Source organism: Sylvia atricapilla, chromosome 12, assembly GCF_009819655.1.
Source record: "Sylvia atricapilla isolate bSylAtr1 chromosome 12, bSylAtr1.pri, whole genome shotgun sequence".
In the NCBI taxonomy this organism is placed as follows: domain Eukaryota; kingdom Metazoa; phylum Chordata; class Aves; order Passeriformes; family Sylviidae; genus Sylvia; species Sylvia atricapilla.
The window spans coordinates 15,368,380-15,395,474 of NC_089151.1; the positions used below are offsets into that span (position 1 = coordinate 15,368,380).

Here is a 27,095-nt window from a genome sequence, read left to right on the forward strand (position 1 = left end):
CTATACAATGTGGCTGCACCAAATAATTTAATTGAGGTCTTGAAGGAAACCAGTTTTCTGTTTTCCCAGTTTTTAGCTTTTCATATTTGTTCCTTATAGTAGTGCTGCCATTTTATTGATGTTGGTGTCTCTAAATAACTTTCAAAGCTCCTTAGACGGAGGAAGTTTCCCCTCCCTTCCTTTCCAAGTTGATCTGTGTACATAATGTTGGAGGAAAACAAGCCAGGCAGGATTTGAGGGCCTGAGAGAGGTGAAGCTGCTGCAGCTTCATGCTCATGTCCAGCCAGCAGCAAGGCTGAAGATACATTTACAGTAGACAAATGCATGTATATACACACACACACAGCTGGAGATACAAGGCAGTGAGTACAGAGTGTTCACACAAATGCACACACCACTGAGAGCTCCATCCTGCTCTCCTCTCTGGTTGTATAATATTCTATATTCTGTACATAATAAAATAAGACATAGATAGACACACAGTGCAGCCCTATAGCAGCAGTGCTCAGACACCCAGCCTGGCTGGAGCCCTGCCTGCCACCCTCCTCCTGTGCCCCTCTGGGCTCCTGATGAGCTGCTGGGTTTGTGATGGGCTGACGTCCTGCAGAGCTGCTGCAGAGGGAGGCCAGGCCCCCTTGGTGACCAACAGGAGCCACCGAGGGCTGTCCATGGCTGTGGTGCTCCCCTCTGGGGGCTGGCTGGGGCTGCCTGTCCCCTGGTGTTCTGCCTTTTACTCCCCAGCGTGGCTGGAATCTCCTCTCCCCCTTTGGTGGGTCTTACCTGGACTCCTCACTTGCAGAGTCCTCCTGGACTTGCTGTGGGATGCAGCAAAGACAGTCCAAGGCTCTCTCCAAAAAGTCCCTGCAGAGGTTGGGGGAGGAATGAGGATGTACAGGAATTATCCCACTTGAACTTGGACAACTGGCAGCCATATGTGTAAGCAAACAAAGTTTTACTGCTTCTCAAAAAGAGATGGTTTTAAAAGCTTTATTTTCTTGCCAGTTGGCTAAGAAGAGAGCAAGGAACAATAGATTCAAGCTGAAATAATTTGCATTTATGATGAAGACAAGGAATATCTACCTTGCATTTTCCTAAAAAAGAAAAATTAAACCCCATTTTTAATTAACTGATAAACTATTAATCAAATTTTTGCAATGTTAGGTGACACATTATTCATTTAGATAGAATGACTGTGAACTTAAACTAATCACATCTGATTTGCCCACATATGCTTGATTGAAATACATTTTAACTAGCATATACAAAGAGAAAATCTTGGATTTCTTACCTAATCTTCAGAGTATACTGCTGAGTTAATAAGGGCAGTTTTTTTTTAAATGAGACCACCATTTCTTAATCTGCATATCAAAATCAAGAGCAACTTAATTGCAAAACACATATTCCTGAAATCTAATCATTATACTGCTTTAGGGTATTTTATTGAAGCATGTTAAATTATGGACAGAATATTAATGATGAAGCTAATCAAACCCAATTAGTCACTTCTAACAATAGTCACATAAATATACAAGTCAGGTACTAAAGTACTGTAGGTATGGTTTTAAGATTTTTTTTTTAATATAAAATTTATGTGGTATATATGAATTATATACTCGTTATTTTTAATCTAAAAATCTAGGACAAGTCATTTCAAAGAAAATGTGATATGCCAGAAGACAATGGGACTTGTCCCTTACCATTAGAAGTGACAGTGCTGATTTCTGACTATGTGAATGTTGCAGTGAGACGAGGCTGATGGGCACACAGTTAATAGGACAGAGGGTGGATCCGTGGGCTCCCAAACGTGGGAAGTCGGACGTGCACGTGCAGGTTTGTGTTGGGATTGCCACGGCTGCACAAACTCGGCTGCGTGCTCAGCCTCCTCTCAGCCTGCACCCTGCAACATTTGCATATGCTGCTACAATAATTGTAGTATATAATAATTACAGATGTATTGTGTCTGCATCAAAAATCAGCATCTTCCTTTAAGGCCAGTGCAGCTTCTCATAGAGATTTAGGCATAGTGCTTATCTTCATGCTGATTCGTTTGTGTGTGCTTTGATATTGATATTTTGGGTGGCTTTCAGTTTGTTTCAGCCTCCTACTTGCTAATTACAAGAGGGCAGCAGTCATCTTACTTTAGGTCTATCTATTCCATCAGAAAATTCACACAATGCAGGGGTCACAGATGACCTTCTACTGATGTATTTTTGAAAGACGATGTGTTTTGAAAATCCTTTTAAATTGCAACTCTTACAGTTTCCATAATTATTTGGGTCACATAAAAGAATGACTTGGCATATTTATAACCCCTCTTTGCACTTTCAGATTTAAGGACATGTATTTTCTACTTTGTAATCATCTAATTTTAAAAAGGGGTATCCATAAATAATAGGTATGGTTTTAGTGCCAGACAGGGAAGCCCTGACAGCATTTGCGATGCTGTTGGTGCCAGTGGCTGTGCTGTGTCAGGGAACTGAGCAGCTTTTTCCTCCCACAAGGCATGATTTCCAGTGGCTCAGGCATGTCCCTGCTGCACAGCCCTGTGCAGGGCTGGCCAAGGCACTGGGGAAAAGGGCACTGGAGAGCTTCCCCTGCCAGATTTCATGGGAATGGGTCTCCAGTGATGAGCAAGGAGAGCTGCTGCCACGGGCAGCGAAGCAGAAAGGGGACAGCAAGGCTTTCACTGTCGGGTATAGCTCCAGGGGCTGGGCCACCACGGGGCACCAGCAAGAGCAGGGATGGGTTTGTGTAACCATCACTGGAGCAGGCTGCTGAGGAGGGGCCAGCTGGCACACACCTGGCTGTGAGCAGGTCTGTGCAGCTGTGCCACCCTGATGGCTCCCAGAGGGGTGCCTGAGGCACACACAGCTCTTGGGGGATGCTACAGGGGCCACCAGAGGTGACACTTGCTTTTCCACACCAACTCCTTCTTTAATAATGAGATCATACACAGGTGCTTCTGCTAGAAACCAACCAGAGCATGCTGGATCCTGTTTTCCACAGAAAACAGTTCTGTGTCAGAGGTTTGGGCAGGCCCTCCAGCAGGTGCTGGGAGGAGAGCAGCTCTGTCCATTGAGGACTCTGCTGGCAGCAATCAATGGCCAGCCCTTGCAGTCTGTAATGACACTGGGATCTGCAATGGGTTTTCTCAAATCAGTGGAAGATTAGTTGAAATCTACTTCTATGAAAAGAATGCTTCAGTGAAATAAAAGCTGCTGTTAAAAGTAGCACTGGAGCTTTGGCTTTAGACAAGATTTACCTTTTTACCTGTCATGCAAGTCCAATTTGATTTGCCATAAATAGTGCTCATGTCCACAAAAACAGGCTGAGGGGCCAAGGGCTATCTGAGCTGATACATGCTTATGTGCTTTTTAATGTGAGTATACAGCTTTTTCCAAAAGGAATCAAAAGCTTCTGGCAAGTCTGAAAAGGGAGATGACTGATATTGTATTGTAAATAGGGAAATTAAGACTTCCTCTACTCCTTCATAAACTCTTCTGGAAAGCTGCCTATGCTCTAAAGGCCGCAGGCTGTTTTATTCTATCTTTCATTATAAAAAGAAGATTGAGAAGTGACTCAATTATAATGTATAAGCACCTTCATGGGAAGAAAATACAGGATACTAGGGAGCTTTTTCAGCTAGCAGGGAAATGTGTCAGAAGAACCAGTGTCTGTAAACTGAAGTGGAAACTGGATATAAAGCTGCTGTTTCGAAGTGCCTGCTGGAACTCTGCTGGGTTTCAGGATGAGTTCTGCCTGTCTTGGTGGTCTTCAGACAGTCACAAAGGGTCTCTGAACAGTATCATTTAGTTACATTCAGAAGTTATATTTAGAAGCTGTTAAAGTCTGAAGTATGAAACTTAATGCAAAGCTATTTTGGTTGTCTAGGAGTGTTTGCTGTGCAAATTGGGGTAGCTGATCTAATAATCCTGCCTTGCCCTGACATAACCAGGCCTAGCCATTATACTTCCTTGTCCATCATAATTGAACTTCAACAAATGTTTGGTGCTGTCTTGTGAGTGCAAGAAAAAATTACTAGTTCCTTGTTTTTTCTCACATTTCAGTTGCATAACAAACCATCATCCCAACCAAAAGAACGCTTGCAAGTAAAGAATCCAGTATTTATTTCCTCTCATTCACATAATATCTGGTTGCTCCTATTATTGCTACATGAAGAGTTAGTTCTCTCCAAAGTCTGAGTTTGTGCAATACTCCAAATGCACTGCAGCTGTGTGTACTTGGTGGTGGCTGCCTTCAGCCTGGCCCATGCCCAGGGGACAGTGACTGTCTGTGCAAGCCCTTGGACAAGGGCATGCCTGTCTCACACAGACAGCTGAGTGTCTGGGGGTGCTGAACATGTGGCTGGGAGAAAGTCAGTCCAAAGTGTATGGAATCTGGGGGAAGACCCACTCCAACCATAGCTTACTGGAGTGTTTTATTTGGATAAATGGGAAACTGTAAATTAGTTAAAGCTTATCAGCTCAGTGGTTATTACATCATGCCTCTAGTGAAAAAAAAAAAACAAAAATTCTCTGCTCCAGCTAAACTACTTCAGCATGGCTGGAGTACAGCTTCACTCCCACTGTGTGACTCTTTGGACCCAGCAAGCTGCATATAGTGGTATTTTAATTCATCAGTGTTTCAAAAGAACATTAAAATTTAACAAGTACATTTAACTAAAAAATCTATATCTAAATAGCATGGAGGTAGTGATAAAAAGGAGGTAATTCAGGCCAAGATATTGCATTAACTTCCCTGTGAAAGGACCTTTCAGACAGCATGGAGCCGGGTTGAAGTCACTGAACTAATGCCAGTTTCTTTACCCAGAGCCCAAGGAGCCTGTGCCTCGGTTTAGAGGGGTGTCAGAGCCTCTTCTTTGACTTTAATATGTAGGTGATTTTGGTCTTTTTGAGAGAAGTTTAAAAATACCCCCCAAAAGACCCAAAAAAAAAAAAAAAAAAAAAAAAAAAAAAAAAAAAAAAAGGAACAAAACCAAACTTGCAAAGAAGAAAGCCCTCGTTTTTAGGGGGCTTTATTTGCTAGTACTACAAAGCTATTTTTGCTTATCAGAATCACCTTTCTGGAAAGTTTTCCTCCCCAAGTTTCATGAAACAGAGCAAGAGCATGGCCAATCCCTGTATTACTCCAACCTTACCAGTGACTTTATTAAGGTTAGTTTCTATTTCTGTAATAACTGAATTTTATTTCTCTTAGTTGAGATGAAAGTTCTGATATAAAATAAGAAATGTTAACTCCGTATAACTTTGCAAGATTCCTGAAACTGTCTATCACAACAACATGGACAAAGTCTGTCCTTTGCTACCTTCTTCACACCTCATGCTGAAACACCTCCGAAGTGCTAAAGGAACAAAGCCCAGACCCCTTGAACTCATTCAATCATGGCTGAAATTAAAGTGCTTACACAATATTGTAGAGCACTCTGCAAATACTGAGTCACCACAGTGAGTTGTCAGTTCTCCTATAAAAATTACTGAAAATCATTATTGTGTGATTTATTTCCCTGGCAGTTTATCTAAAAATAAAAATCGGACCCAGATTTCCTCAAAGCCTCTAAGTCTCAGCTGTTTCAAAACTGAAAGTTAATAGTGAAAGCTGCTGCCTGACAGTTTTAAATCCCTTTTCCTATGTGAGCTGGGGGATGAGGCATTAGGAGCTCCCAGGGTTGCAGGAGGGGTGGGAGCCATGGCCATGTGCACAGACCATTCCTCCCCAGCAGTTCTATGCTGTGTCTTCCCCTTTCAGAAGAGTGTTGCAAAACTGCAGGTTGAGGTGTTGTGGAGCAAGTCTTCTTCTGTGAGAGTCTTCTGCTTGGCCACTGGATGACAGGAGGTTAATTGGGAGGCTTGGCTGTAAAGGAAAGCTGGAGAAGGTTTGTTGCTGCTCAGCGTGCTGCTGTTTATTACAGATGTGTGATGAATGACACTTCCTCTTTCTGAGAGCTGGGAGTTGCCAGATGTTTGCACCCAACTTTTCAGGCTCTATAGCTCAGGGCAGAGTTGGTTGGGCTGTAAAGGTTTGTGTGTGCTCTCTTTTGGGGACATATGGGTTAAAGCAGAGTCCCAGAGTAAAAGCCTATTGAAAAGAGTGGCAAAACTCCCATTCACTCTGGATTGTCAAAATGATCTGTAGAGCCTCCTAAGATTTGTGTTCTGTTAATAATTATTACTTGTACATAAAAGTAAACTTCTATATTTAAAACTTATAACTTGGCAACCACAGAATGCACATGTCTATAATGAATAACCATGTGAGCCTATTACTTCAGCTCTCTTCTATTCTCATCCTTTTCTATATTTTACCTGCTATTCATTTGTCCAAATTTCAGAATGTAAGGTCTTCTGGGCAGAGACCATTTTTTTCTGCTGGCAAAGTGGCTCTGTGTCAAAAAAGGCAAGTATTTTAAATCAGGGGAAACAAATGTTCCTGCGTTTGACAGTTTCTGAACATGAATGCAAGTGATCAGGCATGCGTGTCTAGAGATGTGCTTTCTACATACACATATTGTTTCCTTTTAAAGACATCTGCATCTACTGAATTCAGTCCAAATTTTGGCCTAGAAGTTTACCATTATTATGCCTCAATTCAGCAAAGCGTGACTGTAGGGAGACTTAAAATTAAGTATACATGTAAGTGCTTTGTTGGATGGAGGCCTCTAAGATTTTGTGCATTTATGCTCTTGTAATTTTAAAATGAAACATATTATTCAAAGTCTTCAGTTCTTTATGCTGTCAATTCCTCACTTATTTTGATTTATTATAGATTTATGCATGTCTCCTAAATTCTAGACGCTTTTGAAAACAAATAAATTCAAAATATATTGAAATCAAATATAAAAGTGGTATCTGCTCTTAACTGAGCTACAATAAAGTCTTCGGTTCACCAGCATCACTTTTGTGCCTTAGCAGCAATTTCCCTAACAGGGCTGTGTCATGTCAAAAACTTGGGTTTTAGCCAAGATCAAACATATCTGGCCCAAAGTGCAGGGCTCTTCATGGACAAGCAGCCCTTAACATCTTTGTTCTCAAGAATGGCAAATGCTGCATCTTCTCTTCCCTGAGCTGCCTCTCTCCTGTTGAGGGGAAGTTCAGAAGTGCTGCCCTTCCAGTCCTGCCACCGTGGGTGAGGATGTTTTGGACTTGCTTTTGGGCCAGCTATAATTGTCCATGCAAATTTTAAGCCCCAGGGATGCCACTCAAGGATGCCTCTGAGCTGTTGCTGTGGCAGAATGGATCAGGTTTGCATGGAGATGAAAACAGAAATGAGGTGAGATGGGCAGGCAGGACCTTCCTTGCAATGGATCCCAATAAATGCGGGTAAACGGACACCAGTTAAAGCTCTTCATGTAAATTGATATGGAGCCCAGTTCAGGTTATTAAAACACTTTGAATGTCTCCAAAAGTATTAGTCAATGAGGTCAATTACATTTGATATGCCAAAGGATGTGGAAAAACCCACTTGTCTTTAGCATAGGAGTCTAATAAATCCTAATTTACTGTGTTTTATAAAATTGGTATTTGTACATGAGTCCTGAAAACACAGGCTGCATCTTTTGGAAGCATTCCCCTCTTTGGGGCTCATTGTTGCTTGCCTTAAGTGTTGGGGTCATCTTACTGATGTTTGCTTAAATATTTGTTGTTTACATCACTTCGCTTCAGAAAATATGTACTTAAAGTCTTTTATTCTTTTTTCTTTCCCTAAATAACGACCATAAACATCTCACGGAAATTTTCAGGGGTCAGAAAATACGAAGACAACTGACTTTGCTGCATTTCCTTTGCTAAAAATGCTCTGTGAGTTCAACAAGAAGTGGAGTTACACCGCTGAGCCTGCAGACCTCCATTTGAAGTGCCACCTGCAGTGGTGGTTTACGAGATGAGGTTTGCTCTCCTACAAGTTATAATGAGACCACCCAGCCCCAATTGCATATGCCATGGATTAGAATTCAGATGGTAATAATTTCTCACTATTACCAAGGCCAGATTTGATCTGGTTATGCAAAAAAGAGTTCCAATCATGCTCTGACTCTCCTCAGTCTACAGCTTCCAGAGAAACTCTTTCTTGGGCAAGTCAATGAATTTTTCTCACTTGAGGAGAGTCCAGGATCATGAAGTTACTTTCCCTGAAGCCACGAGGACTGTGTTCATAACTGGGATTACATGCTTAAGAAAGCACTTGCAGGAATGAATTGTAGGTATGAATTGTAATATGCTTTTGGTTTGTAGCAGCAGAAGTACAGGACTGTGGTGTCTGGCTTCCTTCAATTTGTCATATCCCCATCCCAGCTGTTTTGTAAAAATCAATGTAATGCTCAATATAATTTGTTATTTTACTGAGAGGAATCAAACAAAATTGGAAGGATATCTGGAAACCAAAAATGCCTTTAGCAAGAAAATGCAGTGGTTTAAAGTAGAAAAAATTCCAAGAAATGAAACAAAAGGTGAAATGAAAAGGAAGTTGAATGATAGGGAAACAGGTTTAAGCTTGTCAGGGAAATGCCCTGTTTTAATATGAGTACATTTGTTAAAGTGTATAAATAAATATATGTAAATATATGTAAATAGTTCCCTGAAGTGAATAAAAAATTACAATTAAAAGGATAGACAAAGTTATTAATTGAAAGTAATGATAAACCCAACCTTTGTAGTTACAAGCTTTACTTCAGTCACAGAAGCTCAGGTAAAAAAAAATTGAGAAGCAGTTTAGGGCTTCTTTGCTGGCTTGCTGCGTAGTAGAGACAAGAATGCAATTATTTGGAGAAATGCCCCTTGATCACTTGGGAAGGAGGCAGTGGGAATGCCCACTTAGCAGGTACCCTTCTGACAAACTGGAAACCAGAGGAAGGTTTTCTGAGACATTAACAGCAAAAACTGGCTGCCTGTGCTACAGCAAAAAATAATGGTGTATAACCTGCCATTGATCAATAATGGGCAGAGAAACACACCCAGTAAAGAGTATTTAACGAGGCCACTTCTGGTTGAGAATTCTCTCTGGCTGTGGCCCAGCTGGCTCGTGCTGGACCTGATGCAAGACCTGTACTAAACACACTGTTGTGGGCCAAGGTTTTAGCTTGCAAAAGTGAAGTGCAAGCTTTGCTTTCATACAAACTTTGTGCTACCAGCTTTGGTTTGTGTGTGCTTTTTTGATGATTGCTAAATTAGAGAGAGAGTTAGTGACCCAAACATCAGAAAAGAAGTTGTGCATTTGTGGTGCATCTAAATCTGCCCCCTGAGTCTGTACAAGGGCTGCTCTCTGGCTGCCATCCTCATCACCACTTTAGCACAAGGAAGTAAACAGTTTGGGAGAAAGACAGACATCCTTAATGTCACAATCTTTTTTGTTAATGGAAATGTGCATTTGGTACTGTCTGTTTAACAAGCTAGAAGAATTAATTTCATAGTATCCCTCATACAAACCTCAGAACTTGATTCTCCTTTCATTAATGCAGGTATAAATCACCACTGAAGTCAACAGAGTTATTTCAGCTTTAATTCTGGGACATATGAGAGGAGATTGAGGCCCTTAAGGTATTTGGTATCTAGGATATCTTTACTGATACACTGCCATGATCAGAAAGCTCTCCTCCTTTACAGGGAAAAGATGAGGGAAAAAAGCAAAGTGACACTAATCTTTTCCGAGTCAGGCTTTCCTCTTGGGTGTGACTACATGCAGAAAAGCAGGGATTTCCAGGTGATACTAATCAAAGATGGCAGAAGCAACTACAAAGCATACAAATAAAGCATCCAAGTTTCATGTACCAAACCAACCATGACAGTACTCACAGAATAGCAGCTAGACGACAGTCAGCTGCGTCGCTGCGAGGGGCCCAGAACTCCACTGCATGATGGCAACACAAAAACAAGCTCTGTTGTTATTATTAGCAAACACATAATGAGGTTAAAGCATAATGCACACTAATAGTTGGTTATCCTGCCTTATATATATATTTTACATAGATGCCTTTTTTATCACAAAAAATGAAATTTCTACAGATGGTCTCACCAGACAGCTTACAGTCTCCCCCAGCTTTTTTTTTAACTATCTGCTCCTAGATGTGTGTGGTAATGTGTATGTGTGCCTGCATAGGTATGGGCTATTTCTGACAATTTTCTGTGTACCCAATATGCAGATCCAGACTCCTCTTCATCACTACCAATGTAGAAACAAAACACACTGGATTAATGGACTTTAAGATCTAGTAGCTTCAACTAGAAAACCAGGCCCTTGTTCTCCCTGCAGAGACAAATGAACATCAACCTACTTAATACTCAACCCTTCTGAAAACTGAACCTGAGGGAACATCAGTTGGGTGGTTCTCAGATATCAGAATGTTAAACATGGGATAGTTGTGTGGCACAGGGGGAGGATAAGTTGGTGACACAGAGCACACAAACATTTAACTGTCACCTAGTGCCCCTAAACTTACATTTCAAGCATGAGTTAAGGTATTTAAATATGTAACAAAAAAAAGAGTAGCATGTTGGTGTCATCCCTGAAGCCTCTCACCTTTCTCTAATGAGAAAAGACAGGAGAGAGGAACTTGCCAATGTCAGTACCAGGATGTTTCAGAACAACAGCCATATAAAAACCTTACTTGTTCTATGTCTGGACAATGAATGGTGGCTAGTTGTTTGACTCCATTGCCATTATCTGAACAAAAGCCACTGGCTGTTTCAGGCTGATTAAACTGAGGGAGGTGCAGGCTTTGACCATGATTCTGCAAGCATTGCAGAACTTGACTCCTCTAAGTAGCTCCAGTGGAACTGGGTTGCCTTCTTGACTTACCAAAGGAGGGGGACTCATGGCCATATTCTTTTTCTCCTTCAACAGGAAGGCTCAAAAGGACTCATCTGCAACATAAAGAACATTCATTTGAGAAGTTAATAATGATTTTATTCAGAATAAAACTTTTGACGAGAAAAAATATTCAATTATTGCTGGCAGAGTGGAGACAGTTATTCTTAAATATTTTCTGGAGCACTTATCCTCCTGGCAAATCACAGCAACAAGGAAAGGCTTCTAATCTTTCACAGGAATTTAGAATCACTAAAAGTTCATAGTAAGTATACAGGGTGGGTGTTGCAGCCAGAATTCTATATACAGTCCTAAGATAGACTTGGCCTTATGGCATTCTGATTATAAGTTAGCTTTAACAAAAGGACACCAGTTTGTTTTGGTTTGTTTTTTTTTCCATCAGTCCCAGCATGTGCTTTTCATGACAGAAGACTGAGCATTAAATTTACCTAAAGCAGATCAGGAAGCCTGCTCATGGCCTGGGGAGTTCATTCACTATTCCTGTTCTCAGACTGTCTCCAGGTGCCAGCAACAGAGGAGGTCACATCTCTGACCACATGGGTGACATCTTGTTTTCCAAAGATGCATTCCTCTCATGGGAGCTCTGTCCAGTATAACTTTTTCTCCCACTTGATAATGATGAGATTCTTCTTGTTGCTTTTCCCCTGTACCCAGTGTCCAGCCAATCCCCACACAACTGTTGCTCTTAGCACATCTCTGCATGTATTTGCACACGTGTGAGCTCCAAGATTCTTAACCCCCTTGTCTTCATCCAGAACTTTTTGTTGCAATCCACATTTTTAGATTTAAGCCTCTGGTTTTGAAAAACAGAGGGGTCATAGATTCAACTTTGTTTCTCTGTGCAGAAAGACTGGCTGGGGCATTTTCTCCCATGCCTCCTCTTTTTGTCCTCTCCTTGCTCTCCTCTTCCCTTGTGACTGCTGTCTCTGCAGAGTGGTGGTGAATGAATAAGTATGGGAGAAGGCACCGACTTCCTTGCCAAGGGAGAGTGTCTTTGAGCCAGAGTCCTGGTGTGAGGTTTTCTGCTGCAAACTTAACCTGCCCTCTCCAAGACCTTGCTTCTAATGCGCTGCTCTCACAGGTACAGCTGACCTGTTCATATCAGAACTGAAAACATGACATCGATTTCTTGTTCTAAAAGTTCATCCAATCGGACCAGCTTGAGATTTGGAAGAAGCTCTGCCAGCAGCCCTGTCTTCAGCTCCAGTACGGGCATGTCTGCTGAACACTGAGCCAGCCACTTGGAAGAGAACATGTGAGCTTTGCTTATTTGCCTTTCCCTCAATTACAGAAAGTCCTCCACAGATTTCTCCAAGGTTTTATGAAAATCATCTGGTAGGGCATCTAAAGATTTAATGTTGTAAACAAGTAAACAAAAATCTGCAGTTTAGAAGGCCAAATTTTAATTTGATTTATTTTATAATCCATAGAGTTTCACTGGTGACAGTGGTTCTGTAAAGGTTATAAGTGCAAAAGAATGTGAGAAAGGCTTCATGCTCATCTTTGGCAAATGCTGTATCCCATCTGTTTGTCACTATTAGAACATTTCTTCATTGGCAGATGAAAAACAAAATGTACAAAAGGATGCCATAAACTATTCCATACTATCATCAGCACAACCAAACGCAAGCAGTCATTACTCTGATAATGATGTAGCCTCTCACTTTGGAACTGCCAGAGGCCTTCAACCCAACACATTTAGTGACTAACTGGTGTACTCAAGGCACAGGAAATGGTGAAGTCTTTGGAAGAGGAACCAAGAGAAACAGTTGCATGTCTTTACATTCTATTTAGAAAATAGTGTCTTGTGATACAGAATTCCAACTTTGTGGCTCTTCCTGTTACTTAAGGGTATTTTATGTCAGGCAAAAAATTAAAATCTCAAATAAGGTACTGGATCTTTATATTGTACATGTGTTTTATCTTCCAATCTAGTTGAGATGAAATGCAATTAACCTGAACATATAAAAATGACCTGTATTTGTAGTATCTCCTCTGTGAGCCATGAAGTGATGCTCCAAGGAGGTTCCGAGTCGGCTTAAAGGGAGTTCCTTACAATGGGCATTTAGAAGGACTGCAAGATTTGTATACCCTGTTTAAACTTGAGATATCCTTTCACTGGTGAGCCTTTTTCTGATGACAATACATAGATGTCCCTTGTCCATTTAAAGGATCCAGAATCCCTCCCTCAGTGACAAATACGTGCCAGAGATTTTAGCTAACTTTCAATTATTCTTGAAGATTATGGATGTAGTTATTTCAAAAACCAAACTGCCCAGCTGCGGTTGCAAATTTTTTATTTGCAATATTGGAAGCTGTATTAAAGTCTGGCTAAAAGCTGACTTCCAGCTTGAGTAACCATGCTTTGAAAATTGTTTCTAAATTCCTCATCTGTAGAGCTTTAACAAGCTCTTCAAGGGGGATGGGAAGATGAATTTACAAAAGTCCACAGCAAGTACTGCGTCGTGTATAACACAAACAGTTGTTTTGTGGTGTGTACAGGGTTAGTTCTGCTCATGGAAAGAAAGTGCTGATTCTTTGGCTGGAGAAGGAAACCCTAGATATAAATGTAGTCATGATGCCCTTTTGTACCTCCATCTTATGACATACTTATCCCTGTGGGGGAGACAATATGGGCCCCTCAATTCTACTGGCAAGGATAGAACAACACAAAGCCTCATTCCCTCAAGGGAAAGGTTCAGGACTAAATGCAAGGTCTATGACTGAGCACTGAGCCTCTGTGGTGTTTGGAGTGTACAAGTTGAAATACACCTGCTGGGGTGGCATTGAGCACCATGAAAAGCTGCTCAGGCCCTCAGCAGTGCTGAACTGGATTTACTGCATATAAACTACTCTGTGGTATTCCAAGGGTGGCCGAACACCACTCGCTTCCCATGCAGTGAGTTTTCCACGTAGGCAAGTCTGAGTGCTGCTCTAAGTCATTTTAATGAATATTTTGCAATCTGCCAAGTCATGGCAGCCCACTGTAGAAAAAGGACAAGGAGTAATGGGTAAAAATTGAAAGAGGGGAAATTTAAGTTAGATATTAGGAAGAAATTATTTTTTGTGAGGGTAGTGATGCCCTGGCACAGGCTGCTCACAGAGATTATGGACACCCCATAGGTGTTCAAGGCCAGGTTAGATGGGGCTTGGAGCAACCTAGTCTAGCAGAAGGTGTCCTTGCTCATGGCAGGTGGATGTGGGCATTTGGATTAAGAGATGTAATAAAGTTTTTTCACTGTTTGGATGGTCAGGCATTGAAATGGGCTGCCCAGAGATGTGATGGAGTCACCATCCCTGAAGTGTTTAAGACGTGTCTGGCACAACTGCTGGGCAATGTGCTTTAGGAGTTACAGGTGTAGTGCTGAGCAGATGGTTGGACTCGATGATCTTGAAGGTCTTTTCTAAACGTGATTCTATTCTATTCTATTCTATTCTATTCTAGTCTAGTCTAGTCTAGTCTAGTCTAGTCTAGTCTAGTCTAGTCTAGTCCTCCTTTAAGGTCCTTTCTATGGTTCTACGATTGCTCCCCACCAGCCGCCCTGGCAGTGCACACACACTCCGGAGCCGGCATCCCGAGGGCAGTGACTGTGACAGCACCTCGCAGTTACAAAGAACACACCGCCGTCTCTGCGTGGATCCCGGAGCAGCGCAGGCCTCTCCAAACGCCTCACAGCCGCTGTTTCACTGCCTGACGCCGCGGCCTTGCCGCCGGGGCCTGCGCTCCGGAGCACCGGGCCGCGGGGACCCCCAGGCCGCCCGGAGCCCCGGGGGGTGCCCGAGCCGGGCGCGGGGGCCGGGCCGGGCCGGGCAGGGGGTGTGGAGCGCCCGCCTCTCGCGGCTCGCAGCCGGGTGCCTCCCGCGGGCCGCGGCCGCGTACCCAGAGTGCAGCAGGCGGGCGGGCGGCGGCGCGGCCGGACCCGGCGTCGGCACCCTCGGCCGCCTCTCCCCCGGCGCAGCGGGAGCCGGGCCCAGGCGGCGGCGGCGCGGCCCAGAATGCGACACTGAGATGCTTCTTCCCCCGGCAGCGGCGGCGCCCCGGGCCCAGGCGGCGGCGGCCCCCGCGTGGATGCGGCTCTGGAGCCGGCGCTTCGCCCTGCACAAACATTTCTATAGGACTCATTCGCCCTGCTGAGGAGATCGGCCCAGACCGGCCGCTTTCCCTCCCCTCCCTTTCCCCGCTCTCCCGGAGACCGCCGGCGCGGCCCGGCCCGCATGGAGGCCCCCGGCGGCGGCGCCTCGCCGCTGAGCCCCGCGCTGGTGGGGCGGCTCCGCCGGGAGCACGAGAAGGTAAAGACGGACCGGGGCCGGGCGGGGGGCGCGGGCCGGGCCCGGGGGGCCGCGGCGGGGAGGGCACGTGGCCCAGTGACGTCACGGGCGGCGGGCGAGGCGGGCCGGGGACCCCGGGGACCCCCGGGACAGGGGACACAGGACACAGAGCCCCCGGGACACGGGGCCCGGGACAGGGGACACAGAGCCCCCGGGACACGGGGCCCGGGACACGGGGCACAGAGCCCCCGGGACACGGGGCCCGGGACAGGGGACACAGAGCCCCCGGGACACGGGGCCCGGGACAGGGGACACAGAGCCCCCGGGACACGGGGCCCGGGACAGGGGACACAGAGCCCCCGGGACACGGGGCCCCGGACAGAGCTCCTGGTACGCAGGCCCCTCACGCAACCCCCGGGACACAGCAGCCCGGGACACAGGGCCCGGGGGCGGCGGGGAGCGAGGCCGGGAGGCGGCCGGAGGGAAGGCCCTGTCCGTGCCCCGCTGTTGCCCCAGGCTGCCCTGGGCGCCAGCGCGCACACGAGCGCGTGTTTTTATCCTCTTCACGCCTCCCCGTGATTTTTCCGGCCTCCGGGACGGCACGCCTTCAGAAGCGCCCGCGCGGGGCCCAGCCGCGTGTGTGACCTGCGCCATCCCGGGGGCGCAGCGTGCTCCTGGGCCAGCCCCAGGAGACCTTGTACCAAAACTTGTTCATGACTTGCCTGGAAATGGGTTTCCAAGAACCACGTTTTTCCTTAGAAAATATTCCCAAGAGTTCAGAGACTGGTCCCACCTGAGACCGTAGCACAAAACTCAAAAGACTTCTTCCTGTAGATTGCACTCATGATCTAACTCAAGTAGGTCCTGAAAACTTAAGGAGTGTGATTTGGGGCTTGTAGATTGCAGCCTTGCCGTGAGCTCTCTGTGTGAGAGCAGGAGTCACTGTGGAAATAGCTTGTGGTCGTGTGCAGGGTGTTACTGACATAAATACGTTTGCCCAGTCTGCAGACCTTTCACTTCTGCTCATGTAATTAAAATTTTTTTAAAGCCGATTGTAAGATGCCCATTAAAGTTCCTCAGTTGCAATGGAAGATTTTATTTCCAGCCTGTGTTTTGTCACAGGCTGGTTTAGTTGAGAACAAGTGAGTAACGCCTAAATGTGCCTTGTCTGGAATATTGTGTGCACAAATGCATCTACTTTTGAGTACCCATGAGATCATTACTAAAAGACCTGTGTAGCCATCCACCATTTATGTGGATGAACGGTAAGGGGGTCTGCTGGAATCCTCTGCATCATCTGTTCTGCGTGGATTGGAACCTGTTATGCCAATAAGTGGTGATAGGGACTCGCCTGCTTGGGCTCCTTCGGTTAATTTTGAAGGTGGTGGAATCTGGTGAAGGATAATTTCTGGTACATTAGTGTCAGGCCTAATGTGTAAGCACATGTCTGCCATAGCCACAGAGAATTATTCCCAGTTCATGGTAAGACCCCTCTGTAAGCAAGTTTAAGACTCTTCTTAAACAGATCTGCTCCAGTGGAAAAGAGGCCCAGGAGACCATTAATTAAGCCTCTGTTAGCCTGATGTACCAAAGTTATATTTTATCATAGGGAAACTTTACATAATTTCTGCAAATTGGCTGAAAAAAATGGAACACTTCAGCTTCAATATGAAATTATACTAAGGAACTACATATCTTGGCTACAGTGGAGTGTCGTGATGAAGATATAGTAGACTTTCCTTCTATGCAATGAATATATATAATTGGATTACAACGGTATTTTCAGTTACAAAAATATTGTATTTTAAGATGGAGGACGTCTTTTCATTTCAGCTGCCTCTTCTCAGAGATCTGTATTTTTCCCCACAAAATCACTGAAGTTGAAGGCTTCTGTTTTATCTCAGCACAAAGATGAAGGAGAATTAGTTACCCAATACTTTAGTAAACTAGTAATTGTAGTGTGAGGATCATAGAAAATAGTAAAGTTACTTAGCCAGAACGGTATCTCTGTATACTGGCAGGCAAATACATTTCTGTTAATTACTGGGATGTTGTGCTGTCCCAGTGAGGCTTGATTAAGTATAAGGAAACCTATTTGTTCCCATTAATCTGGGGGCAACCTTTAGTGAAATTGTGGGATAGAGCGGTACCTATCTGCAGCATTAAAGATAATATTTGAATTTTGGTTGGTTATTTTAACACCCAGGCCATTGTACAAGCCTGGTTCAGCTATGGGTTTGAGCTTTTAAGTGCTTAAGAGCAGCCCTGGAGAACTTGTGAACTGAGGCTTCCTTCCTGCTTAAAAATATTGAAGGAAAAGGATGTTCATGACTTTCTGTCTTTAATCGGATGGAGGCTGCAACTTCCAGGTTTAGGACCCCTGGTGAAAAGTAATATTAATTCTTGTTTAGGACTGGTTGCCTGTTGGACAGATTTCATCTTGTTAATTTGTGGTGATAGGAAGACCAAACTGTTAAAAGCAATTTTCAGTGCTCCTACTCAAGGCACTTTGTATAAAAACATGACTTAGAATGTGTATCTTGGGGATAAATTATAGAAGAATATCTAGTAATTTTCATGATAAAGACCATCATTGGAAGCACAATGCCTGCATAAAGTTTTGAATATTTCTGTAAGAAGAGTGTAATGTATATATCATGGATTACTTGTAAAAGCAATATATGTTAGCTGAAAATACTGCAATAAATCTATTGCAAGTTAGTACAGGAATTATAAAATGAATATTTAAATAGGTTTCTCATGCTATAGGGCCTGCGTTTAAGCATAATATTTGATATACATTTATTCCTGCAATCAAGTGGGTTGGGATTAGTAAGTGATGGGAAGTTGACAAGTCAGATGTGTATGATTTGGAAAGACTTGTGTAGACAGTGAATTTTCAGTGGGATGATATGTTCTATAGTTTCTGAGCAATGCAATGGCAATACGTGTAATGGGAGACATTACAGAACCAATTAGACCCAAGAGACACTTGCAGAGTGCAGACACAGGCATGGAGAATCTAAAGGATTCCAGTATTAGATGGCAATATGATTTTTTTTTTTTTTGTATTGCACTGGCAAATACAGTTTTTTATTTTCCTTTTAGAAGAATTAGGACAAGGAAGTGATTCTCCTGTCACTCATCATGACAGCAAAGCATTATGACATATTCTTAATTTTTATGAATTTAAATGGTAGAGCTGTATGATCTTTAATTTCCAAATGATTTTCAACATCCTGAGTACTTAAAATTTTTTTGACCGTTACACAACTTGTAGGTGAGTTATGAAGAAGCAAATCACAGAATCCTAAGCTTACACTCTTTGGAGTCGTTTTCTCTTCTTACATGATTTACTTCTGGGGCTGACTTTTTCTGTTTATCTTTTCCAAGTAATATCTGTGCTATGAAATCAGCAGCTTGGCAGTTTCAGAGCTGTTCCTGCAGTCTGAAAAGGAGCAGTGAAGCAGAGTAGGGTCTTGTACACTTGATGCTGCTGCTGGAGCCACTGGAAATCTGGAAGTGCTTGCCTGCGGACTCACAGATGAGACTCAGATGTGCTTTCCAGTGCAGTGTCTCCCATGGCTTGCTCTTTTTCTAGCTGACGTCCAAGTTCACAGAATCCAGAGGAAGCCTGGGTATGAGCCACCAGTGCAGCAGGACTTCATTTTGCACAATAACTGCTTGAGAAAAGGGAATAGAGTGTCTGAAACTTGATTTGATGTGCTCCTTTTTAAAAAGAACCTGTGTGAAGCTTTATTTGCATTATTCCTTTTTAAAAGGTACCTTTTTGGAAACTTGTGATGACATACTCTGTCCAGTGGGTCCAGTAATGTTTTTCATGTGCTGTGTTCAAGTAAAAGGACTAATTCTGTCATTATCTGGAAGCTTTTTATGGAATACTTACTGTTACTCCAGTGTTAATTGATCATCACTTTTACTTTTTTAGTCAATATTTGTCCATGTTCTTATTAGTATGAGTTAAATACTCACTAGTTTATATAGTGTCAAGAGCTGTGAAATAAATTAACAGATCTTCAGTGAATTTTTTAATGGTAATTGAAGGAGACTATACACAAAAGAGTTTAAAGAGCATTGCCTTTATTCTGGAGAGGGCAAGCCTGTGTGTGTCCGACTTCCTTGGTAACTGAGATGTGTAGATGAGATTATATGCACAAAAGTTAAATGTTACTGAACTGTGCTGCTCTTCCAGCTGTCTGCAGATGCTGTGAGTAGATGCAGTGACCAGGGTGCCATTTGGGAATCATACTCAGTATCTTTGCAGGTCTCCATTCTGTAAGTTAAGCTTGTAACCTGTCTTCTCAGGTCTGTTTGGATGCTCTTTGACCCAAGTACTTCTTTCATCCTTTGAGGTTGTGAAATTGTATTTTCTTTAGTCTGAGCCTCCAGTGTTGCAGGTGGATCTCCTGGCTCAGAGCTTGCCTCTTGTGGCCCTCAGAGCAGCAGGTCAATTAAAGCTTCGAGTTTGTGTGGTGAGGGCATTGGGACACTGCTGTGCTGTGCTGGTGCTGCTTTTGTAGTTCCTCGTGTCTGTTAGCATAGGCTGGAGCACAGGAGCAACAGTCTCAGACACTTGCTCAAAGTTTTCATTATTAATCATGTGAGTTATCGAAGTGACTTAAATTTGAGCAACTTAATTGTTGTGTGTGTACTTTTTTCAGTTCTTTAGCAGTTTTAGGGTGGCACATTTGTCACAGTGCTTAGTGAACTGGCCTGGCATCCAGCTTAAAACCAAACTTTATTGTTGCCTCTTTTTTTTCTTTCCCTTCCTGGACTCTTTTTCATCCAGTGTAGATCCCTAATGTGGTTAGAAATGTCTGTCATCAGATCGGGGTTGGAAGGATGAGACAGTGGAACTGAGTAGCAGGAGCCAGGGAGGGATGATGCTGAGTTCACTCAGGACTGTGGCTGAAAGCTGAACCACAGCCTGCAGCTATGTCTGTGAGGCAGGTGTCACAGCTCATGGCAATTTTAAGCCAGTTAAGCTTAGGTTTTGCTAGCAGCATGGTTGTTGCACCATGAACTCCATCAAAGCTTGCAGAACCTGCTTGAGATGTTGGGCTGCTTAGATCTTGGGAGTTCTGTGCCTGGGCTGGTCTGCTGCTCTCTGGGTGCCTGGGCGAGCCTGGATATGCTGTAGCCACACAAATATGTTTACCTGACCTCAGCTAAAATATTAAGTTTTGAGTTCTTATCTCTGTCTCAAGATGAAGTTACAGGACATGCACACTGACTGGCTTGCTGCCAGTGAAGGATGAGATCTTACTCTGTGTTCTTCACTTGCCCCACTCCAGGTGGTTTGGAGTTAATGGAGCTCAGCAGAAGACATCCTGCTGCCCTTGGGATTTTTGCTGTGTAGAATTTTTGAGCTCACCAAAATAATTTTGGTCAGAACTTGGTATTTATTTATTAATAAGTAATAGTTATGTGCTACTTTTTCTGTGAAACTGCAAGACTCACAGGTGTGTACACAATTAATATAAAAATAGTAGATCTTCAATTGTTTTCTTGTAAAGAAAGGTAAAAATCGTGGCTATATTTCTAAGTAAGATTTTTTACTTTTAGGAAGAAATGTTTGCCGTGATTCAGATTTCTTTCTCTCTTTTCCTTCAGTATTCTTCTCAAACACATTCCTTCAAAAGGCAAAACTTTCCACCTAAAGGGAGTTTTATGTTAATAATTTGTTGAAATGTAGTGTTTTTGAGTAATATGATTTAATAAATGAATATGAGAGCTCAGAAATGCTTTCTTCCTTTTTGCATTAGATTGTACAGTGTGCCAACAGACTGAAGAATTTTTAATAGTTTTATTTCATTTTTTTGATTGAAAATGTGGCTCTAGGATAAACAATTTTACAAATGTTAATTCTGTCTTTCTCCATCAGTGATTGCTGTATTTTAGGCAAGTACTGTGTAGTTTCCTAGAGGAAAAAGTGAAAATTCATTTTAAATGTTTATTTTTTTTTTTCTGTGGCTTGTTACATCCATGTTACCAAGAGATGATTAAATATTTGACCACCCATTAGTGTCGTTCTGTAATGTAAAGTGGTATTGTGAACTGATAATTTCATGGGTAAAATTTTAGTGTTTGGGGGTACAGGAGGGAAACCTCATGCATGAGTTGCATGGTAGAGAGTGTTTTGATACTGCAAACATTTCCAGATGTAGGCAGCTCATATGCATGTATGAACCACAGTAAATACTCGAATGTGGAACATTTAACATTTAGAACTATGCAGAGTTGGAGTCACCTGAAGTGAGTCAGTAGTGGAAATGATATTGGCTTTATCACGAGCCTTGCAAACATGGACCTGCATTTCAGGAAACCAGCATACACTGGTGGGAGGTTCTGAACAACAGGACCTAGGTAGAAACAGATACTTTTACAATCCCAAATGGCAGGGACAGTATCCTGAAGGCAAGTCATTGGTTTTAAACTTTATTAGACCCTTACTTTAATTACCACCTCATTACTTGCTTTGCTTCCACAAAAAATATTCCATACTGTCTTTTTCCCTAAGTAACTGGAAATGTGATTGAAAAAGGTGTTTAAAGTGAGACTAATTCAAGATTAAATAGTCACAAATTATATTATTGCTACATGTAAACAAATTACTTGCATATCTGATTTTATTCAGATTACTTTTCAAGTGGTAAATAATGCTTTATCACTTATATAGTGCTCTTACATCTTTAGAGTGCTTTTCTCACATTAATTAATCATCATTAAACACTCTGAGGTGGGTAGGTTAATACTATTATCCCCATTTTGCAGATGAAGAAATGTAGACTGAGAGGTTGTGATTTGCTCAAGGCCATATAGAAGAAGCAGAATCAGAGCTGGGATTAGATCTATGTCCCTAGCTTCTAATTTCAGATGACCAGCCAGGTTGTGAGCCACAGTTCTGAAGCAAAATGCTCAAGTGTGCATGTAGCAGACATTTGTTTGGCCTCTTAGGTGGCTAACTTGCAACTTGTTTAAAGGGAAACTGCTTTTTTGCCACATTTCACATTTCCAGCTTCATACTTGCAAGTGTGGAAAAGGCCTCTCATTCATTTAGGACCTCTTCCTAATCTGATGTGACATTTTTATTTTCACCATTTTCATTTTATTCAACTTGCACCTTAAAAACAAAAGCTTCTGCTTCTCTGGACTTGAACATAACTGCATGATTGACATAGAGCAGGTTTACCACTGGGACCCCAAACTGCCTGCAGATAACTCCAGGACCACCTCTGTTACTTACAGTTTTTCACAAGATGAGACATAAGTAAGGTTCTGACTTACTGCTGCTCAGAAGAGATGAGAGGGAATTGCCCTCCGTGTGCTAGACCCACAGCACCTCTGTGGGCAGTGCCCAGCTGCTCAGTAGGGGGAAACACTTGCATGCCCTCCACCTTGGAGAATTACCTGAATAAAACAATATAGTGTGGAATGGACAGGAGAAGAGGACTCTATGCCACCACTTTGTTAATCAGAAGCACCACAGAATTGTATTCAGCTGTTGGTGATGGGAGCACATGCAGAAGTAGCAGATAAGGAAGAATTAGGGGCAGGAGAGAAGTGCCCTTGTACAGGAGGGTGAAGACCTGCTGGGGTGATGTGAAATAGGTTAGAGGCCCATGGCATGTCCATGGTAAGGGTCTGCTTTGTGCTACAGCATCCGTCTCATTTATCCTCTTTGCCAAAACGTTGGAAGTGACAGTGGAGCCTGGCTGCTGATTGGGAGCTCTGGCTTCCCTTCCCAGCCCTGACCAGAGTCAGTGGTTCTAACTCAGCCTGCAGAATCAGTGCAGTGCTTTTCCAAAGGGCTGCTCACTTGAATTCAGGGAGAAGATTTTGAACTCTTTGGATGTGAGATCATGGAGAAGGTAGCATACAGATTGGCTGGGAAGGAAGGATGTTTTGCAGACAAAAGGAATGCTCTGTCTTTGGTCGGCTAATGAAGTCCTTAGCCGGATGGTAGGAGATGCTTGGGGGTGATTTGGAGTCATTAACCTGCAATCTGCCCTGGGATCACGCTGGCTGGGTGGAACTGGGGACACCTGGGACGTGATCACAGGTCTAAAGCTGATCCTCGTGCTCTGCTTGTGACACCTACAAACAAGGGATTCCCTAAAAGCAGCAACACTGGCATCCCTAGAAATAGCCCAGGCACGTAGCAGTGAGAGCACAACAAGCACGTAATCTGCTGTAAGGGGTTGGGTTTAATCCAGCAGGAATTACACCTCGGGTTACAGGTGTGCAGGGATGGCCTGTCCCCTGTCCCCAAGGGCTGCCTGTGCAGCTCACAGGTGTGCTTCTGGTGGGTCAGCGGCTGGAGAAGCATTGCATTTTAACAACTTACTGTTGGTGGAAAGGAAGGAAACAAGATATTTGCCTATTTGCTTTCTTTTAAGACTATGGAGTATGTTTTCTGACAGTGGATCCTGTTTTAATAACCAACCTGTGATTAGGTAATGTTAAGTCTGCTGCAAGAGTAGTTTAATAAATATTTTAGTATGCAGATAAGCCACTGATAACCGTGTGCATTCACAAACTCATACATTTTTATGCCTGAAAGGGGAGAATTCAGAGTTTGTTGATACCCCTTCACTATGATGTCTTAAAAGTAAAGCATACTTGGTGGCACTAGCTGTCCAGGTAAATTGAACTCAAGTGGACAAACAAGCAGGTCATTTACTTTATTTACCCTAAAAGGGTTTTTCATTCTTTAATTGTAACTCTGGATATGAATTATGTGTGGAAGATAGACTAATGATTTTCCTGTGTTTGATTAAAGGCAAAGAATCAAAGATTTGTTTATATATTTATCTATTTGTTTCTTCGCTGTGTTAAGAACCAGTTGTTATCCAAACAGTGGGACTGACCTAATAAAGGTCATATGCATAATTGATCTCCATCTGTTTTTCAATATTTATTCTCTCCATTCTTTTAATAGACTTCAGTTCCAGAAGTGCAGCCTGCAACATTTTTAAGGTGGTATATTTTAGCACTCCTGTAAAAGCTCTCATTTTATGCTGGCCACTGGAATGAAAAGGTTTGTTGTTGGTTCCACCCTTTCGTATCCCTTCAAGAGAGATTATATCAAAGAAGAAGAATTAAATTAAAATTGATTGGTGTTATTGATTTTTTTCTCTCTTTTTTTTTTTTTTTTTTTTTTTTTTTAAAGGGGGATAAAGAGTGATGGAAACAGCATATGCCCCTATGCTGTTTTACTGGTGGACTATTTTTTAAAAACATAAGAAGCATATGTGCCCAATTTACATATTTACTAATTAAAAAAGCTTCGTGGAAACATTAAGTAGACTATCTTCTGTAACCTTTAACATTGTGGCTAATGGATATAGCCTGGAAATTTTCATAGAAGGTCCTCTAAATAATGTAAATGATTATGAATATGTAACTAGTTAATATGCAGCTACGAAAGGATTATCATGTAGAGGTTAATGAACATGCTGCTCTTATGGTTTGCAGGGCTTTTCTTTTTGTGCTTTCAGCTCACTTCATGCGTGGAAAGTCATGTATTGGGAATGGAAAGCTTCCTGTCTTTTCCATCTTCATCTGTAATGGGCCAATTAAATTGAAACTTTCTTAAAGGATTTCATAAACATTTTTATATGCTAAATCATGTTGTGTACTTCACAATCACTGCCAAATGTGAAAGGATGAAGGATGTGGATAGAATAGGCTTGGACTCCTCAACTTGTTAGTGATGGGCTCCAGTGTGCCTTAGCTTTGTTACCAGACAATTTATGTCTTCTGCAGAAACTTTACTCTTAAAATGGGCTTCATCTTAGTATCATGAATTAGATTTCTGGCTTGATGTCTTGTACAAGTCTGTGTATTTACTCTCAAGCTTAAAAATAGTTGGCTTGCACATTAAGGAAGATATTTTGCTAGGCATTTGATTTGTAGGAGTTTAAAGCAGATGATAAATTTAAACTTGGCTTATGTGGGATGAGCTACCTGGCTGACTTTCCTGATGGATTATGAAATAACGTAACCACAAATGTAAAGCTGATCCTTTTCATTTAAGAACTTTGCTCTGTTTAAAGAATTATTAGCTCACAAAGTAGTCCCATTTTTTTTACTCCTACATGAGTAGGAAGTGCAGGGAATGAGATCTGTTGTGCAAAAGCTGCACATATGCTAACTGAAAAAAAAAATTGTCTTTCATTCTGTTGTTTGGGAAAAAAAAGAATTATCTGCTCCAGTGATTTCAGTGGTACTTTGAATGTATGTTATTGTTTTCTCTGCAAATTTTCTCATTAATTGCTTTCAAATGTTAGCAATATTTTGGCTATAGGAAAAATGAAATTTGTAAAAAAAAAATCTAGAAAATGCTTAAATTGAGAAGCTGTCTAGACATATTTAACTGCCTCATGGCTTCATTGCATTTTATATAATTGAATGAAATTGTTTGTGTTGTATTTTTGGTAACTATTATTCAGAGATCAGAATATGTTTTGAAAGACAAAATCTCCATGTAATTGTGGCAGAGAAGGTCACAGGTTTCAGCATCCTGCCTGTTTGCTATATATAGTCTGAAAAATTTGCAGTCAAAAAAGATAAATGTATTTAATTTTAGCAATGTACTTTATTTTGTAAATTCTTTTGTATTTCTTGGGAAAGCCTGTGGCATAAGGAAGTAAGTGAAATACTTCTATTAAAATTCACTTTTTTGAGACCAGAAAGAAGAGAAGCCAGCAGCCCATCATGTTGTCAGATATCCATGTATTTTACACAGCACAAAGTTAATTTGTTCTTTTTCAAGTTAAAGTGGCCAGGGGAAATATTTGTTGATGTACTGATAGAGGAAAAAATGTTTTTGGTGCTGTGAGATTCATTTGTTTTGTTTCTTAATGACTGAGTATGGGAGTTACATTGATGTCTTGTTATAATTTATGTTGTTTTCTTACTCTGCAAACATGTAACACTGAAAATAGATCGGCAGATTGCACAAACTGCTACTTATCTCAGATCCTGTGTCACGTAATAGTTATGGAGCAGGTATTGTACCAAAATAAGAAGTGAAAAGCTGTAATTTTTTTCTGTGGTTATCACTCTGCATTAGCCTGTGATAAAGTGTGCTGCTTAAGAACGACCATTCACACGCCTTTGCCCTGACAAATAAAAATGTGGATAGAGACAGCACCAAATCTGTAAAGCTCCTGTTCTAGTTTCTGATGCATTGACATTGCAGCTGTGTGCTTAGCCTTGTTTTTTTCATGAGTAGTTATCTGTTTTAATGACAGGTGGTCACTGGCTGCAAAGAAAAAATCCAGCACTGGTAAGTAAAAAAAGTCTTACATGTCTAAAATACTGATGAGTAACCTAGTTATGTTTTAGTAAAGTATTTCTGTTTATTCTGATGGGAGTCAAATCCTGCTAGCATGTTTTGGGGATTATAGTTAGTGATAGCTCAGAATTGTTGCAATATACTCTCCTTAAAATATATCTATTTCTCACTGATATAATTAAATCACAAATACAGTGGGCCTCAGTGTTTATACTTCTGCTTTAAAAACCTATCTCCTCTGTCATTTTTGCCCAAGTAACCTTGTTGGATGAATGCTTAATCTGCCTGAATAGTGAAAAGGTGCTCCCAGGGTAGAATTATTGTTGTTCTCTAACTATGGAGTAAGTAGGGAAATTCCACTTGCCCCCTTGCATGTACTGAAACAATGTGGGAAGTAATGTTTCACTGTTTTTCCCCCCCAAGTAAAGAACGTGCTAAAGCTTAGTTTTTAATACTTAATATAAATGGTTTATTATATAAAAAAGTTCTCTCTGGGCATTTTTTTCTCTGTTGGCAATCTATGGTTAATAGAAAACATACCTAGTAAATAATAGTTTTGTATGGCATCTGAGGAAAATGTACATTTAATGGTGAATGAAATCTTATATTATGAGTTACTGTGAGATATAACAGTTGATCTTACAGATATCAAATTACGATATATCCA

At 42.0% G+C, this 27,095-nt stretch overlaps 2 protein-coding genes across 2 annotated transcripts in view; one reads left to right on the plus strand and one right to left on the minus strand.

The window, feature by feature from the left end:
• Positions 1-27,095, minus strand: part of C12H19orf12 (chromosome 12 C19orf12 homolog) — a 347,603-nt gene that overhangs the window by 114,579 nt on the left and 205,929 nt on the right. The window lies entirely within an intron of this gene.
• URI1 (URI1 prefoldin like chaperone) overlaps positions 14,782-27,095 on the plus strand; it is a 41,073-nt gene continuing 28,759 nt past the window's right edge. Inside the window, exons 1-2 of the mRNA XM_066327931.1 lie at positions 14,782-15,126; positions 26,385-26,419. Of these exons, the coding sequence (XP_066184028.1) occupies positions 15,052-15,126; positions 26,385-26,419 (110 nt within the window). The 5' untranslated portion in view covers positions 14,782-15,051. The remainder of the gene's footprint in view (positions 15,127-26,384; positions 26,420-27,095) is intronic.